The following is a 19,070-nucleotide window of genomic DNA, read 5'->3' on the forward strand; positions in this document are numbered from 1 at the left end:
TTGACATCAATAACTAAGTCAAAGTTCCAAGATTCCTAGATCTACTAGTATTGCTCATGTATTAATGCTGGTAGAAATAATGAGGTTCTGTGTATGAAACTTTTTCTTTGTATGCATATCACTAAAACCTTACTGTTGAGCAAGTTTGAGAAATGTTAGATCTGTTTAACTATATATTTGATTTAATGCTTGTTAAATAGGCTTTAATTATGATAAATAGTTTCCTTGCTCAGAAAAGTCTGGAAACATTTTTGGAACTCTCTTTTATTCATAAGTGAATGTCTGAAAAATTTGAGATCCATTTGACGAACAGAACTATAGATACAAAATGTGCATGTTATGCCATGACTAGAATTGTTATTTTTGTTCTGGTAACAATAATGCTTTAATACTCATGATATTTTCTCCCATGACTAATCAGTGTGACTAGATACTATATAAAAAGTTTGACATGCATTACTGCATATTTTATAGTTCGAATAATAATGCATTTGTATGTATTTCTTTATTCTCCTATAAACTTATGGTTGATGAAAATGCTTCATATTTTTACTAAAGCATTTTTAGATAGAAACTAACTCTGGTAAAAATTTGATTTGCAGAAACCTGGTAGAACTCTCTATAGAATTAAAGTTTGATAAATGTATGTTCACTTTGTCTATTTTGTATCTCCTACTATAGGTGTAGATTAAATCTGGAACAATTACAGCACTGCACATATCATATCTAATTGTTACTGAAAAATTTTGAGCTCCAGAATCCATGTATAACAGTATGTACAAATTTAGTTTGTTCCTAGCATATGCTGAGTTAATGATTCTTCATGATTAGAAACATTGCTGTTAATTGCTGAAAATTTTACTGAACATTCTTGAGCATATGATCTGTTATATGTAAAAATTTCAGCACCAGTTCATGTCTACAGCTTCTATTCTGATTTTTGTAAATAACATCATATTTCTAGTCTAGAAATTGAAAACTACAACCCAACTCATTTTATGAAGTAAAGTAAATTCGAAAACTACTCCATAAATGATTGCCCAGTAAATAATATTAACTGAGTTCACCACAACAAAACATCTTTTGTTGGATTACAACTCTATACTGAAGGAAAGAATATAAGTTGTGTCATGTTGTAATTAATTTTCATACTTGCATTCATATAAAGGCTACCAATTTTATTGACGGGACGTATGAATTGGTGCCAACGCACGAGAGCGAGTCCGCCGTTGCGCATGTGAATTCTCTTGAACTGAACCAAGACCCAGACCAAAGTTCGGAAGAGCCCAAGGCTAGCAGTGCCAAGGAAGGCAAGCCCCGGTGCATCTAATGCCTATTATTTTTAATCTATGCAATCTATGTTGTACTATTATTTATTGTGCATTTACGTTCAGGTGTTGGTTGAAATCATAGATGCATGATCCTAGGTACCCATGTTTTGAATACTAGAGGTTAAACTCGACTAGATGCTCTGCTAACTAGGACCGGTAAAAGTCGAGTAGTCTTACTACTCGCGAGATTATAGGATCTGACTGTTTTACCACATACTGCAAATATAAGGCTTATGGACGGGATCATGGGACCCCGTCGTAGAGAGAAAAATGGATAAGGTCGCAGTGTGTGGTACAAGTTGTTAAGCATTTGAACATTTGAATGTACTAACCACATGCCGAGAAATATGGTAATCGGTAAGCAAATTACCTGATTGGACCGTGGCGTGGGACATACCTCCCCACCATCTTTACTTCGGTTCCATCTAGCTAATGCGCGGGTGCAGAGTCTGCGTACTCTGTAGTCGAGGGCGGTGGGCCTGTCCCGCAACACGAGAAAAAAAGGGAAATGTTGCGTGGGTGACTTCGCTCCCCATGCGTGTGTGTTAGGTTTGCCTTGCAAGGTTAAGAACTCGATTCGAATCGGCCGCCGCTCACGGTTAATGAGATGACTTAACTACTTCTGCTACATAGAGTAACAAGTGGAAGATGATGATGATGAATATTGATGGATGATTAATTGTTTTTCAATATGGATGATTAGAGATAGATGCTCATCTAGAATGGTTAATTGAACTAGAATTATGAAAGCTAAAAACTGAAAGTAAGGATCTACTATTAGTTGCTTTTTCGGCAAAACAAACCCCTCCAGCCAAAAAGCTTTGCATGTCCAGTTAAGTGGACTAAGTTATATCCGTTGATGGGTAAGCCTTGTTGAGTATTAGTATACTCAGCCTTGCTTGTGGATTTGTTTTCAGGTATTGCTTTTGAAGATGTGTTTGCTGGTTTATCTACTTTAACTTTGGGTTGGTCTGTGGAGTGGGTTGCTTCCCCGGCCAATGCTAACTCTATATATTGATGTCTCGTACGGGCTTCATCGTGACATCGTTTTATCGTTAGCTACCACGTTTTTATTCTTCCATTGCAATAATAAACTCTGATGAACTGTTCTAGATAAGACTTCTATAGCACTTGTATTAATTTTAGATTTGGTTTGTAATAATTTTAAATTTCCGCTGCAAGACTCTGTGATGTATGAAATATGTGTTGTACTTTCTGGACTCGCCTTCGTGTGAGGTTTGCTTATTCGATCCCGATTTTTCGTGGCTTTAATCGAGATTTTACTCGAGGAACCGCCAAGGTACGTGCGAGTTGGATCAGAGTTACCTTTGCAATGATGGTTAGCGCACTAATCCAATTTATTTTGGGTGGTTCCGCCACATTGAACTCTGATGAATTCCTCTCTGAACCGGAGACAACTGAAGCAGCTAGCTCTGAAATCCCACCTCCGCCAGGAATCACGGTCACTGTCCACATGGACAACAACCCTAAGATGATCCTCAAGACAGAGCATCATCAACAACTCGGCGACTCATTCGACTACTCCAACAGTGACTTACACAATGTTATCAACATTGGCCGTAACGCAAAAACAGTCGTCATCAACAAAAGGGAAGATCATGAGGGAGTCGAAGCCTACAGTCCAACATCTAACTACCAGATACTTGATATCTACGGGTACAACCCGCGAAAATGACGTCGCGACAAGGCAGCACCACCTTCTCAACCAAAGCAGTCGACGATTGATTCTACTCAACAGAAAATCCATTCAAAGTGCTTCCTGCATCCCAAAGGAAAGCACTCTAGTTTCCAATGCAGCACTCTTCGTAAAGCACTCGGAGCACCTCCAACTTCTGCCAACAAAGACAACAAAAAAGAAAGCCAACACGAGCAAAATCCTTCCCAATGAATAATTAAGCATGCCAGTTACTCAAACGAGTCATCTATTGGGCTTACCCCCGGTCTTACACCCAATAAAGGCTAGGATGGGTTCGCCCGAGCTCTGACTCAACCCCAAAATTACTCGCACTGGCAATCGAGTCATCTATTGGGCTTACCCCCGGTCTTACACCCAATAAAGGCAGGGATGGGTTCGCCCGAGCTCTGACTCAGTTCACTACTCGTGTTGACAGAAGGCAAATACTAAAATGAGTCATCTATTGGGCCTACCCCTGGTCTTACACCCAATAAAGGCTAGGATGGGTTTGCCCAAGCTCTAACTCGAGTTATCTATTGGGCTTACCCCCGGTCTTACACCCAATAAAGGCTAGGATGGGTTCGCCCGAGCTCTGACTCAGATCATCACTCATGTTGGCAAAAGACAAAATATTCAGGCTAATCCTCGGTCTTATATCTAATAAAGACCAAGATGGGCCCACCCGAACAAGACTCCGATATACAGAAATCGAGTGCTTCAAAACTGGATGAAAGAGAAGATTTCATCACTGGAGCCATGAGCTCCCCCTCCCAAGGGGTTACTTCTTCAGGTTTCGATACTCCATCAGTTACTCTGAATACCAACCTTTCCTTGTTAAGTTAAGGTTAAAGACACAGCGAATTGGGTAGCTGGGGCTAGGGGACATGAGCCTCACGACCCAAGAGACAAGTTCTCTACCATCTTCAGGAGTAAAACCTAGAGACATAAGCTCCCCCTCCCCAAGGGTGGTTACTCCTTTGGCTACCTCGAATACCAACCTTTCTTTGTTCACTCAAAGTCAAAGGCACGGTGAATCGAGTAGTCGGGGCTAAGGGACACGAGCCTTACGGCCCTAGAGACAAGTTCTCTACACTATCGTCCATGAGACGACAACTGATCGACTACTACGGTACTCGATGGGGCAAGCTCCCTATTTCCCAAGAGGAACTTCTCGTCCATGAGGCGACAAATCATCGACTACTTCGGTACTCGATCTTCGGATGGGACAAGCTCCCTATTTCCCAAGAGGAACTTTTTGTCCAAAAGGCAACAAATCATCGGCTACTTCAGTACTCGATCTTCAGACGGGACAAGCTCCCTATCTCCCAAAAGGATCTCTTCGTCCATGAGACGATAATTGATCGATTACTTCAGTACTCAATCTTCGGACGGGACAAGCTCCCTATCTCCCAAAAGGATCTCTTCGTCCATGAGATGATAATTGATCGATTACTTCGGTACTCAACCTTCGGATGGGACAAGCTCCCTATCTCCCAAAAGAATCTCTTAATCCATGAGACAATAATTGATCGTCTACTTTGGTACTCGATCCTTAGATGGGACCAGCTCCCTATCTCCCAAACAGGAATTTTTTCTCGTCCACGAGACGACAATTGATCGATTACTTCGGTACTAAATCCTTGGATGGGACAAGTTCCCTATATCCAAGAAGGACTTAGTCATCCAAAGAGATGAGAATTCATCAACTACTACACACTCGACTTCTAACTCCTAAAAAGGAACCCTTCTTCCTCAAGACGACAACTCGTTGACTACCACACTACTCGACCGACGAACAACCTCTCCTTTTTCTACAAAGGAACTACTCGTCCACGAGATGAAAAGAAAATTGACTACTACTGTACTCGAAGAAATGATTCAACACAGCCAATGACAAGCTTCATAAAAAAGGCAACCAACCAACCGGCTGTCAAATAAAAAGGAAAAAGTACTATACATCAGAATGTTGAAAGTACTCAAAAGGATTCACATCCACACAAAAATCAAGAGGATATTACAACAACTGTTCAAGCCTCTGGTGCTGGCTCCAAGCTGCTGATAACCTTATCAGCAACGGGCTTCATCTCCGCGACATATTCAGAGAATCGCTCCTCCGAACAGCCAACGGCAACCCTATCGCCAATAAAGGACAAGTTCATGGAACGGAGAAAGGACTTAACTAATACTAAGGCATGAGCCAAGTAATCCCTTGAAGTGTCGGAGAAGAAGCTGCTGAGTCGCTGGGGGCTTCACGAAGACGCTCCAGCAGACTCTTCTCGCTAGCTGCTTCATCCTCAACCATCTCGACGACTACTTGAGCTACCGCCTCAAGATCAGCCAACTGCTGAGCTTTCTGATCACGATCAGCCACCAAGTCTCTAATCTGCTTCATATCACTGATCATTTGCTTATCAGCATCAACCTTGATCTTAGACAGCTTCTCCACAGCATCTGCGTGACGATACATAATATTGGTCAGATCAGTCACCTCATTATCCTTTCGCAACAACAAGCTTTTAAGCTCTGTCAAAGCAGGAAAAATATGAGAACAGAAGAAAACTACCCGAAGGATAGGCACCAAAGAAGGAAAAGAATACTTTTATTCTCCTTGGCAGCAGCTTTGACCTTCTCCTGCAGCTTGGAGGCCTTATCCTTCAGAGTAGAATTGTCCTGCTCCAAAGACTCCACCCGGGCCTCCAGAAGACTGACCTTCTGCGATTGCTCCTGAGAAGACCGCTCAAGAGCAGCCATCTTCTCAAGTTGCCGTGCCTGGTTAGCAGACAATTGGAGACCCTCTCCAGCTCGCCGAAGGAACTCGGCCTGCTCAGCGACTTGCTTAGCCAAAATCTGTCAACAGAACACAGTCAAGGCAGAGTACTCGATAACACAACAAAACCACTCGAGTACAAAAGGCACTTACAACAAGAGAAGAATGACACCCCAGAATCTCCTGGGCAACAGAAGTCGACGACTCGACTTCCTGCTGTGGCACCTCCCGCAAGATCAGGTCAACATTAGCAGCAGCCGAAGGACTCTTCGCCCGATCCTCGCTCTGCTTGTCTGAAAAAGCACAGAAGACATCAGCGAAAGCTCGACGAAAAAGCCAGTCGATCAAATCAAGCCACTCACCAGTGCCAGTGGCGGGAGACTCCTTGCTCGCCTCCTCGATGACCCAATTTTCCGCCGCCCCAGCAGCAGAATCAGCCACCCGATCACCCTCCTTTGGCGAACCAGGAGGCAATTGGGTGATGTTCTTAAGGGAACCAAAGATCCCTTTCTCCGACTCATCAAACCCAAGAGCGTCTAGATTGCTACAAAAAGAAGAAGCACTCGACACTTCAACAACAAAATCAAAGAAAAGCAAAAAAGCAGTCGATCAACAATCGCCCTTACTGAGAGGAGTGTTTGAGCACAAATTTCCTCGATCTAGTAAACTTCGGGACCATACTCAGCCCCGAAGCAGGAGTCGTGATGGCCGGGCTATCGACAGAACCCACCGCCTGCCTCTTGGAAGGAGAAGGAGGCCTAAGAAGAGAAAAAAACCATCAAAATCAAACACAACAACCCAAAAAAGTACCAACTCGTACTCACCAGTCACTACTACCAGCTGAAGCGGCGCCCCGCTTCCGAGTCCTTATAGACTCGACTGCCGGCTCATCCGCTGTCCGGCCCCCAACATCAGACGCCGTCCGACTGGCCGACAGACCTGCAAACTAGATACAACTGAGGTCAATCAAAGATCCAATGGTCAATTCGAACCAAAGACAAAAGAAGTCAAAGGCACACTTGAGTCAGTATGCACCAAAGGCACATCTTCAGGCAGAGGAGGCCTACTGTGATAGTTTTCAAGATTAATCTGCATGAAAGATACTGGATCAACTTGACTACTCAACAAAAAGTACTCGAACTACACTTCAGTCGACTACTCGAAACAATACCTCCCGTGGACGCCTGCCAGCACTGAAAGTCCCAGCAATATTGGTCATCCCAGCCACATTCTTCAACAATCCCAACACCCGATCCTTCAGATCATCCTCGTTAATCTTGGATCCGCACCTCCCGTATACTGAAAGCCCAAATGGATCCGCTGCTGCAACGGCTGGATCCTCCGCATCGATCAATGCGCAACAACAGAAGCACCGCAAATCTGGTGATCCGCCTTCAGCCTCTCGATCTCCTCAAGGAGGAAGTTAACCTGATCCCCCCCGCTTCCCTTGGAATTCCAACTTGACTTTTTCTCAGGAGGGCCAGGAGTGCGAGCAGGAAGAGAAGAAAAAAGGTTCCTAATATAAAACCGCATCGACTTCCAGTCAATGACCTTATCACTCAAATCATAAGGAATATACTTTGGTTGCTTCTCCTGACGGAATTGCAACCCAACTCCCCCAACTACATCTACCTTAGAATCATTGGGATGAGGTTTCAGATGGAAGAAATACTAAAACAAATCAAAGTGGGGCTTGATCCCCGGAAAAGCCTCACAAAGATGGACAAAAATCGAGATGTGGAGAATGGAGTTAGGGGTCAAGTGATGCACCTGAACCCCCCAATGGAAAAGGAGGCCCCGGAAGAAATCGAAAACAGGAAAATCGAGGCCCCGAAGAACATAAGGAAGGAAAACAACAGATTCATTTCCTTCCTCATGGGGAAAAGATTCCCCCGCCGATCCACGCCAATGGATCACGCTGCGGGGTTGAAGAAGATGCTTTCCCACCAGATCTAGAAGATGGGAGTCGGTACACTTACTCGACTTCCACCAGTGGGCCTCCGCCTCGCCAACGGCAGCGTTGTCCACCTTCCCCTTCGCAGCAGACCTCTTCGGCGCCATGAGAACGATTCTCTCTTGCTTCACGCTCGGGGGCTAGCGGTGGTTAGTTTCTCGTGGCTTTCAGAGGCGAGAGTAGATGAGTTTTTTGGCAGCGACAGAGGAGGTTAAGAAAGCGTGCTAAACCTAGATCTAGTCGAGCAGTTAAATAAGCAGAGCCAGTGGCAGTATGGTAAAATAACAAGAAACCCGAAGGTCGCGCACCGGTTTCAGAGTTATTCCAGCCAACAAACCCCAATTTCCTCCACGGAAAAGGCGGAACCAGTGCAAAAACAGAAATTTCCATTTAGGGATTACATTCCAATAAAGGAAAATACAAGGATCTCAACAGTTTCACCACTCAAAATCACTCGATCTCAACTACAAAGGGGACAGCCCAAGGGCTGATACAAAGATACAAAGCTTGTTACTCCCAAAGGGGAGTAACCTAGATACATTCAGTTAGGAAAATACATATTGTAAGAAGATATGGATGGTCCAGAACATCGCAAATCCTCTTCTTGCATCTGCTCCCCTCCCTGATATGTTTTGCAACAAAAATAATGCCATCTCTCCAGAGGCCATCGGGGGGGGGGGGAGACAACCACAGTTCCCACCCGGAAAAACTTCTGATATGGCTTCCACCAGCTCTCTATCAAGACAACCAGGATGGCTGCGATGTGAAGAGCAAAGGTGGCGGCCTAAGAGATAGCAAGTGTTTGTGCTGCTCGCAAACACTCTTCTAGCACCTACAAGGACGAATCGAGTACTCTCATCAGGAGGTTGAGTACTCTCCAACGAAGAACTCTACTTGGAACCCATGGCTACATTTGCAAGAATGAAGATCCAAACTCAGCAAACCCTACTTAAATAGAGGAAGCAGCAGAGCCACGGCTCAGCTCATGTCACCCAAGAAGCAGGGAGGCTCACGGGCGAAACAGAAAAGATTCTACAGCGGTACTCACCATGTGAACCCACGGGCAAATAGTACACCGCACTGTCACCTTTTCAGAAGATTCGCTGTAGCACTGATGATATCAGAAAGATCGCAGAGGACATGATACGATCTCCTAGACCCTTAACCCCAAATCACAGATTTGAATTCAAGGCTTGGGGGCTGCGGGACACGTATCATAAAAAGGTAACTTTTTCAAAGATATTTCAAGCACTAGAAGAACCCAAAAGACTGAACTAATCCCCAGCCCGATTCATCGAATCAAACTAAGGCTCGGGGGCTACTCTATATGGAGCGCGAATACATCGCACACCATATTACATGACAGATTTGGGGCTTGAGCACCACATAGCCTCGATGCAGCCGAAGAAGCACTTGGAAGACTACCCGAAGGACTCCAAGGATGGATGACTTGCCCTAGAAGGACTCGGAGCGCTCGAACACGCAAAAGTCTAGAAGTTCCTCGAAGCACTCAACAAGCGTCTTCGGAGATGCTTGGCGCCTGCAGGACTGGACTACGAAGAGCTCGGGGGCTTGTTAGACCCGGGACGACAGGACTGCCCATGGGCACAGAATGTTCTAGAGTAGGGAGTAGTACATGGTTAGGCCCTACCTCTTTTGTATCTGCCCGAATAGGAGTAGAACTAGTCGACAGTCTCGGGAACTAGCCGAACCTCTCGTGCTAGAATCCTAACAGAACTCGACTAGGATTTCCATGTAACCCTGTCCCCCGAGACCATATAAGGGCGAGTAGGGACCCCTCCAAAACATCGAACAATACCAGAGGGAATACAAACCACCACACAGGACATAGGATATTACACTCCGGCGGCCCAAACCTATCTAAATCCTTGTGTTCCTTGCACCATCGCGTTCTGATCCCGGCGAGTCCCTACTCATAACCACTCTCCTCGGGATACCCCTCGGAGAATCCGACGGTAAAACACTGATAGGTTAGGGTCACTTGCCTTTCTCCAATGAGAAAGGTACTCTTACTGCTCTTCAGCTTTTGCTCATTGGGAAACCTGATCTTCAAACTTCAAACAACGATCCTTCTACTCGATGCAATCATTGGGCAACATACAAAGCAAACAACAAGATACATCTATGAACAATACACCAGAATAAAAGAATTGTTCTAAAAGAGTGTACTAACGGATAAGGCTCGCTGCTATGGTTAGCAGAGCGCAAGAAACACGAAAAACGGAGGTAGGACGTGGAAACTATGGGATAAACGGTGAGTTAGGGATTTAGTCGCGATTAACCAAAGGGTTAAGGACTAACTGAAAAGATTTGTAAGACACAACAAAGTGTGCTCACAGAGGATAACAAAGTGATAAGGCTACTTGAGGCATCCCCACAAAAGTAGAGACTAAATGTGATACAAATATCAGTCCCAGGAGGCTGATAACACATTTATTCAACAGATGGTTTAGTTACTGTACAAACCTCCGAGGAGGCGAACACTCAATACAAACGATAATAAGTAATAAAACAGCTACGGTGATACACCAAAGCACGACCCAGACGGTTTCCAGCTCGGGCTCAGAGTAATGCACTAGCAGAAGCATCTTGCAGAGGACCAACACCACAGGCAAGGTTGGGTGCGGACGCAACCTCTACTCAACGTCTTCAACAACGAAGTCCTGATCTTCTTCTGAAGAAAAACCACAAATATATATCGGGTGAGTACAGAAGTACTCAACAAGTCCAACCCCATCCACGGAGGGGGTAACACAGATATGCACAGGATAAATCAAGGATAGGGCTGAGGTTTATTTGCAGTAAAGCTAGATTTTACACATGCAGGGGTTTATTTTTGAAAAGAGTTTTCTTAAAGCAATTATTACTTAACCGATTAATGAGTAGGGTTGATCCTACACCAAGGATCCGAGTTTTAATGCTACTGGACTCCCCATCCGCGGTAGTGCTTGGCACAATTGCCGGACACCTTCCAAAACAACGCACACCGTGAAATCATCCCTCCCAAAAGTCTAGTTGTGTGACCAAACCGTAACTCGCCCAATACCATGGGCATGGCTATTCGAATAGGTTCTTCACTCTGCAGAGGTGTGCAACTTTACCCACAAGTGGGGTACCACAGCATGATCACCTTAGTGTCGGTGCAGATCCCAACCAAGCCATTACCCACCTTAGTTAGACCTGACTAGCCAACACGGACTCCACCAAGGGGCCATTGACCTAATACTAAGGTTTAACCAGGGCATAAGTCACCATGACCTTATCCCTTCTCCTTGGTCGCCCGTTGCTCTCAGCTCTCCTGTTGGCTATCAGACTAACTAGTGGGGTTTATGCTAAGCCGTTGCCACATACAACGGTCGAGTGGTTTGCATGACAGTTGAGTCAAGCAAGATGACACATCAACTCGGTTCTTAATTGTGACATGATGGATATCTCCCAACCTTCTTGCTCTACCACAACGGTACGAGCCACCAACGTATGACAATCCACCCAGGGAATGCCATTCATCCTTCCCATCTTAGCATTCTATTCTTTTATAACCCAACTTCCCTTTTTCTCAATACTCATGCTTTTTCCCTTTTATAAAGCATGTTGTAACCATTTTTGAGTGTGATAACACGAGTACCGAGTCCCAAGCGGTGCTCTAGCAGCAATTAACATCCAAATAGAATAAATCATATTGAGTGTGATAACATGAGATTGAACTTGCCGTCTTCGAATCCTTCCGGGAGTTCCTGCTCGCGGTACGGTTCTTCAGGCTCCGGCTCGTGGTACTGCTCGGCAAACTCCTCAACGGGTTCTCCCTTGTTCACACCGGTATCTATGGCGCACACAAACAAATACACAATAAATAAAAGAAATAAATGTTTTATCGTTGAGCTCGAATCAGAAGAAATTATGATATGGAGGTAGGAATAATATTTTTGAAAGATTTTCTAATGGCATGGCGGAAAATATATTAGAAATAACGTGGTAAAGTTTCGGGGTGATTGGAGGATTTTTGGCGCATGAATTGACAGGTTAGCAGGAGGTTTATGGCTAAACGGGGTTCGAGGGCTTATGTGTAAATAGTTTTGGGAAGGAATGGACTTGATTATAATTTTTGGAAAGATCAGGGAGGCATAGAAAACAGGTAGGGTCTATTTATAAATAGGTTACATGGTAGACGGGTTTGTTTTAGAATATAAGAAAGGAGAGGGTTTCTTTGCAAATAGGACTAGAGAGAGTGGAAGGGCTCTTTAAAGAATAGGAGAGAGGGGAGGGGGTTTTGGGCAAAATGCCCTTCTTCCTCCTCTCTCCCATGACCAAAACAGAGCAGGGGGAGGGGGGGGGGCGCACGGCACCCTTGGCGCCGGTGATTCCAGCGGCCCTAGGGGCCGGCGGCAGCCGGGGAGGAGGGGAAAAGGGGGAGGGGCGCAAGGGGAATCCGTTCCCTACCTCGATTTGGGCTGGGGGCGCGGTGAGGCGGCACCGCCATGGAGGCCGGCAACGGCGGGTCAGAAAGCTCGGGGCGGCGGCGCTGCAGGGCCAGCGAGGTGGCGCGCGGTGGTGGTCGTGGTTGTGGGGCTCGAGGGCGCGGTGGAGGCCTATTTATAGGCGGGGTAAGGCAGTGGAGGAGGGGCACGTCGGGTTGGCGAGCTCCGCGGTCTTTAATGGCAGTGGGGCACCGCGTGTGCGGCCAGCCCTGCTCGCCAGCGAGCGCGAGCGACGAGGCGGGCAAGGGAGCACAGCAATGTAGGCAGGGATGGGATGGGGCAGGGCCAGCGGCCGCAAGCGGGGGAGGCGACGTTCGGGGCGGTGCGGCGCGTGGCCGGTTCACTGTTCCTGGCGTCAAGCTGGGCTTACGAGCAGTGCGGCTCGGGCGGGATTCGCGGCGACGGTCAACCACGCGCGGCGGTGATCGCGGGGTCGATCGAGCACGCGCGGCGGTCGGCGACACACAGCGCAACACGTGGGACGAGGAAAAGAAAGAGAAGGGATGACGATTGATTTTGGTGTCGGACGGCGAAACACCGGGAAGGATTTTGGGAAAAATTAGGAGCTCGGATGGAAAAAGATTTTTGAAACGATTCGTGCTCAGCGACGAAATTTTTTTGAAATTTATTTTTAGCGATTGATTTGTTTTGGTGATTTTTTTTGGGATATTACAAACCTACCCCACTTAAAATGAATCTCGTCCTCGAGATTCGGCTGGTCCCTAAAAAGATAGGGAAACTCCTTCTTCAGAGCATCTTCGCGTTCCCACGTAGCTTCTTCTGTTCTGTGTCTGCTCCATTGCACTCTACAAATCCGTACTTCCGAATCCCTTGTTCTTTTTGTTACCGTGTCCAGGATTTTGACCGGTACTTCTTGGTATCACAGGTCTGGCTGTAGATCTATTGTCTCTACTGGCACGTGTTCTGCCTTGGGTACCCTTAAACACTTTCTTAGTTGTGAGACATGGGGGTGTATGTGACATTCCTTCAAGTAATTGAAGTCGGTAGGCCACTTTTCCGACTTTCTTCAGTACTTGATACGGTCCAATGTACCGAGGGGCTAATTTTCCATGTACTTGAAACCTTCGGGTCCCTCGAATAGGAGAAGCCTTGAGATACACGAAGTCTCCTGGATTCAAACTTATTTCTCATCTCTTCTTGTCCGCGTAGCTCTTCTGTCTGGACTGGGCTGCTTTCAACTTCTTGCGGATTTCTGCTACTCTTTCTTCTGCTTCCTTTATGAGGGCTGGTCCAACTAATGAATGCTCTCCTACTTCTGACCACATCAGAGGAGTTCTACACTTTCTCCCATAAAGAGCCTCAAATGGCGACATGATTAAGCTTGCCTGATAACTGTTGTTGTATGAGAACTCTGCATAGGGTAAGCTTTGTTCCCAATCTTTACCATAGGTAAGCACACATGCCCTTAACATATCCTCCATGATTTGGTTTACCCTTTCAGTTTGTCCATCAGTCTGCGGGTGATAGGCCGAACTAAAATCTAATTTGGTCCCCATGGCCTTATGCAGACTTTTCCAGAACTTGGAGGTAAACTGGGTCCCTCGATCTAAAACGATTCTGCTAGGCACACCATGCAACTTTACTATATTATCCACATAAAGCCGGGCTAGCTTTTCTCCTCCATTGTTGGTTCATACGGGTAGGAAGTGAGCAACCTTGGTGAGCCGGTCCACTATTACCCAAATGGAGTCATAACCCTTCTGGGTCTTGGGCAGTCGTACCACAAAATCCATTCCTATCTCGTCCCATTTCCAAACTGGGATAGGTAGGGGTTGTAGTAATCCTGCTGGCTTCTGATGCTCAGCTTTGATCCTTTGACATGTATCGTAATGGGCAACGAACTAGGCAATGTCTGACTTCATTCCATTCCACCAATACTTTTGTTTTAAATCCAAATACATTTTGGTGGACCCGGGGTGAATGGAATATGCCGAGTTATGAGCCTCGTCCATGATCATTTGCTGGATGTCCCCTTCTTTGGGTACACAGATTCTATCCTTATACCACAAGGTTCCCTTATCTTATACTCGAAAATCCGGTGCTTTGTTTTCTCCAGTATATTTGCGGATCTTCATTAAATCCCTGTCCGATCCTTGGGCCTTTCTGATCCTATCCTCCAGGGTGGGTTGGACACTCAGCTTGTGGCTGGAGCCTCGAGGGACAATGTGCACATTCAATCGTGCCATTTCCTCTTGCAGGTGAGCATTCTTGGGTCCATAAGATTTCCGGCTTAAGGCATCGGCTACCACGTTAGCTTTTCCGGGGTGGTAATGAATTTCCAAATTATAATCCTTAACCAATTCCAACCATCTTCTTTGCCTTAAGTTCAAATTCGGCTGGGTGAAGATATACTTGAAACTCTTATGGTCGGTGTAAATCTCGCACTTATTTCCAATCAAGTAATGTCTCCAAATCTTAAGGGCATGCACTACGGCTGCAAACTCCAGATCATGTGTTGGGTAATTCTGCTCATGAGGCCTGAGTTGTCGGGAGGCATAAGCTACTACCTTCCCGTCTTGCATGAGGACACATCCTAACCTTTGTCGGGATGCATCACAATAGATGACAAAGTCCCGATGAATATCCGGTAGGGTTAGTACTGGGGCGGTTGTCAATCTTCTTTTCAACTCTTGAAAACTTCTTTCACATGACTTTGTCCAAGTGAATTTTTTATCCTTCCTAAGTAGCTCCGTCATGGGTCTAGCTATCTTGGAAAATCCTTCAATAAACCTCCGGTAATAACCGGCTAATCCCAGAAAACTTCTGATTTCACTAACATTTGTTGGTTGCTGCCAATTGGACACCACTTCGACTTTCTCAGGGTCTACTGCTACTTCTTCTGCGGTCAGAATATGACCAAGGAAAGCCACTTTCTCTAGCCAAAATTTACACTTGCTGAATTTAGCATAGAGTTTATTCGCTCTCAACTTTTCCAAAACTACCCGCAGATGTTGCTCGTGTTCCTGGACACTCTTGGAGTAAATAAGTATGTCGTCGATAAAGACTACGGCAAACTTATCTAACTCATCCATAAACATCTTGTTCATTAGATTAATGAAATAAGCAGGTGCATTCGTGAGTACAAAAGACATCACGGTGAACTCAAACTGCCCGTAACGGGTGACAAAAGCTGTCTTTGGGATGTCACTTTCCTTAATCTCGAGCTGGTGATATCCTGATCTCAGATCAATTTTGGAGAAGTACTTGGCTCCTTTTAGCTGATCGAAGAGATCATCAATTCTGGGGAGAGGGTACTTATTTTTTATGGTAACCTCATTTAGTGCCCGATAATCTACACACATCCTCATACTTCCATCCTTTTTCTTGACAAACAGGACTGGGGCTCCCCACGGGGATGAGCTAGGCCTGATAAAACCACTTTGTTGTAATTCCTCTAGTTGCTTCTTCAGCTCTGCTAGTTCTGGGTCTGCCATCCTATAGGGTCTATTGGCTATGGGAGAGGTCCCTAGGACAAGGTCAATGGAGAACTCTATGTCCTGGTCTGGTGGCATTCCAGGTAGTTCATCAGGGAAAACATCAGGGTATTCATTCACATCTGGAACTTCTTCTAAGGATTTCACATCCATACTGAAAACCGTTGGGTCTGGTCCAATTTCCCGAGTATGGCAGGTCACTTGCATCCCATCTGTTGACGCTTCTTAAAGCGCCAATTTATGTACCGCAAGCGCACGGATCGTGGTAGCTTTTCCCTTAGAGTACTCCCCCATGGTTTATCAATCCATGGATCGGAAGCGAACCGACTAGAGTTTACCATCTAACCTATCGAACCTAACCTAAACATGAAGCGAAGATTGCATATAAACTGAACACTTGATAGATATGAATGAAGCATAAGTGTACATCACACCCACAACCGTAGATGAGATAACACAACCAAGGAGCTAGGGCCTATCGTCTCTAGGTACAGTTCTAGTCAAAAAGGTGATCAAAACATAGATTGCATCTCAACTAAAGGTACACGAAATCATCTCATCATGTCATCGCTAGAATTTTTCCCTCTGCCATGCTGTCACCACACCGGGGTAATCAACCAACTAGCTAAAACACGCTACCTCAACGTATCCGCAAGATATAGACTAATCACCACGAATAGATCTAATCTTACTGTGAACATATGGATGCATCACATATGAGAAAGAAAGCATGCATTGAAGTAGACCAAAGTCGAGACAACTAGAATAAAGAGTAGATTGAAATCACCATCGTGTGTGTACATACCCCGACGAATGTTGGGGGTGACTCCCGAACTCCACCATGGCACAACCTCATAGGGAGGCCATGGCGGCTAGGGGTGGCCTAAGCCATCTCCTAGGTACCCTCGAGGACTTGCGGCGGCCGTCGTCTCCCTCCGGTCTTAGCCCTAGGTTTTCATTGAGTTCTGGGTGGATTCCCTCCCCGAGTTGAATAAGGTGCGAGCTATTTATAAGCCGAGCAAGCCACCGGTCGAAGGGGAGGCCAATCCGACTCGAAAACGGGCTGGGCCGGCTGGCCCCATGGGCCTAGGCCGGCCGGCCTACCCCTTTTCGGGCTTGCCTCGGTCTCATCTTTCACGTGTAGACTCCTCGCATCTTCTAGAGTTTCTGTCCTTCACGATTTCACCCCTTTGGACGTTGTTATCTTGGAGATATCTTCGAGGGAAGGATAGGATAGGGAATCCTTCCTTAAATCTTCATTTGCTTTGCTTAATCCCGAAGTATCTTGATCTCATCTTCGTGGGTTCGGTTCTTTGGGCTCTCTTGGAGGATGGATGTGCGTGAATGGGCTTCGAATCAACATGGGCTTTGGTTCTCCTTTTGGGCTTTGGCCTTCGTCTTTCTCCGTGTTAGCGCTCGATCACGGGCCTCATCATTTCATGCTCCAAAATAGGCCAAAAACCTGCAAAAACGAAGTTCCTCCAAAATATATGTGCAAACGTGAAAATGACCAATAATTAGGCCGGGGTTAGGACGGTTAGTGATTTTGATATTAAATTCATGCCATTATCAAGGATAAACAAGGGATAAAAGGGGTACTTAAGGAGCGCCAACACCATCCGAGTTGGTTAGGTGTACTACCTTGTCAGCACAACCTATGAGCCCATTGTGTAGACTTAAGTAATCAATTCCAAGGATTACATCTATTCCTTTAGACTTAAGTACTACTAGATCTGCTAGAAATTCTACCCCACTTAAGTTGATCCTTACCCGTAAACAACCCAGTTGACACTTGATGTCACCTCCAGGCATCCGGGTTAATAGGGGTGTTTTTAGTAGTACCGTAGGTATTTTATGCTTATCCACAAAGCTCGATGATATGAATGAGTGTGATGCTCCAGAATCAAATAATACTATTGCTAGAGTTGAGCTGACTAGGAACTCACCAAGTACCACTCCTTGCGCACCCTGAGCCTCCTGTGCGTTGATGTGGTTGACGCGGGCTCGTCCATAAGATTGCTGGCTGTTGTTGTTGTTGCCTTTGTTGTTGCTGCCGATGGGAACATGGTTGGCTCCGGATACCGGTGCCCCAGGCCCATTCACCGAGTTGGAGAAGGCCGATGCAGCCGGCTTGTTTTTGGCATATGGATAGTTGGCAATGTAATGCCCTGTCTCACGGCAGTTGAAACAGGCCCTAGCATTGTTGTTGTTGTTGGTGACTTGGATTACATTGCTCTGCGGGGCCTTCATGGTGTTCTAGTTCTTGAACTGTGTGTTAGGGGCCTGGGGGCCCGTCACTTGGGACTGGGTCCTATACTGTATTAGGGCCTGAGATCTTGGTGCAGTATAGCTGGAGCTTCTTGGTTTTTGGAAGCGGTCTTGCTGGTAGGCCTTACTTTCCAGGAACTTGCGTTTGTTTTCCTTCCTCTGTTCTGCTTTGGCCCTTTCTGTAAGAATGGCCATGTTCATTAGAGTATTGAAGTCCGGGTATATCTGAGAGGTAAGCAAGGTCCGGAGTTTTGGGCTCAATCCTTTCTTGAACATGTCCTGCTTCTTTTCATCCTTATCCACTTCCTCGGGTGCATAGCGGGCCAGCTCTATGAACTGGTAGGTGTACTCTTCAACTGACATGCTTCCTTGCTGCAGTTCGCGGTACTCATCCGCCTTGCGCTTCATCGTGGCCAAGGGGATATGATAACTGTGAAATTCCTTCACAAATTCCTTCCAAGTGATGGTGGAGGCATGTTTGGCAGCGGCACAGTAGTTTTCCCACCAAGCTAAAGCAGTCCCGGTGAGCTGATGGGCAGCCAGAAGAACCTTGTCTCGATCTTGGTATTCGAATGGCTCGAGCTTCCTCTGCATCACACACAGCCAGTCATCTGCCTCCAAGGGGTTGCTGGATCCGGCAAAGGTTGGTGGCTTGGTTCTCAGGAAAGTTGTCAACTTGTCATTCATGGTCTGCTCTCTTGGCCGCTTATTGATGAGGGCATTGGCTAGGGTTTCCAGTATGAGGGTCTGATTGTGTATTATCTGTGAGGTCCCCGATGGGAGGTGGTGGTGGCAGTGGCACTTCCCCTTGGCTTCCTTTTTCTTGCTGGTCTACCTCCTGCTCCTTCTGATTTAGGTCTTGTCCGTGCTCATCTTGCGGTGCTCCTGCGCCAGGGGCTGCAGGGGTCCGACTGTGGGAAGCTCTTGAACCACGTCGAGAAGACATCTGTAGATTGGGTAGAGTCTTTATGAGACTGGGACTAGGATGAAGTGATGTTCAAGTTATTTAGTTCGTATTTTTAAAAAGGCAGAATCTTCCATCTGTCGAAAAGCACACAAACAAGCACACAGAACAACAAGCACAAACAACTTTATTACTGCAC

The 19,070-nt window shown here is 46.0% G+C and overlaps 1 protein-coding gene across 1 annotated transcript; it reads right to left on the minus strand.

Moving 5' to 3' along the window:
* Positions 1-6,614: 6,614 nt before the first annotated feature.
* LOC120645502 lies at positions 6,615-18,375 on the minus strand. Its single transcript, XM_039922283.1, has 2 exons — positions 18,096-18,375; positions 6,615-6,733 (listed from the first exon to the last, which is right to left on the minus strand). Exons 1-2 carry the CDS (start codon positions 18,373-18,375, stop codon positions 6,615-6,617), a joined length of 399 nt encoding a protein of 132 aa, XP_039778217.1.
* Positions 18,376-19,070: the final 695 nt, after the last annotated feature.

This window comes from Panicum virgatum, chromosome 8K, assembly GCF_016808335.1.
Source record: "Panicum virgatum strain AP13 chromosome 8K, P.virgatum_v5, whole genome shotgun sequence".
NCBI classification, from domain to species: domain Eukaryota; kingdom Viridiplantae; phylum Streptophyta; class Magnoliopsida; order Poales; family Poaceae; genus Panicum; species Panicum virgatum.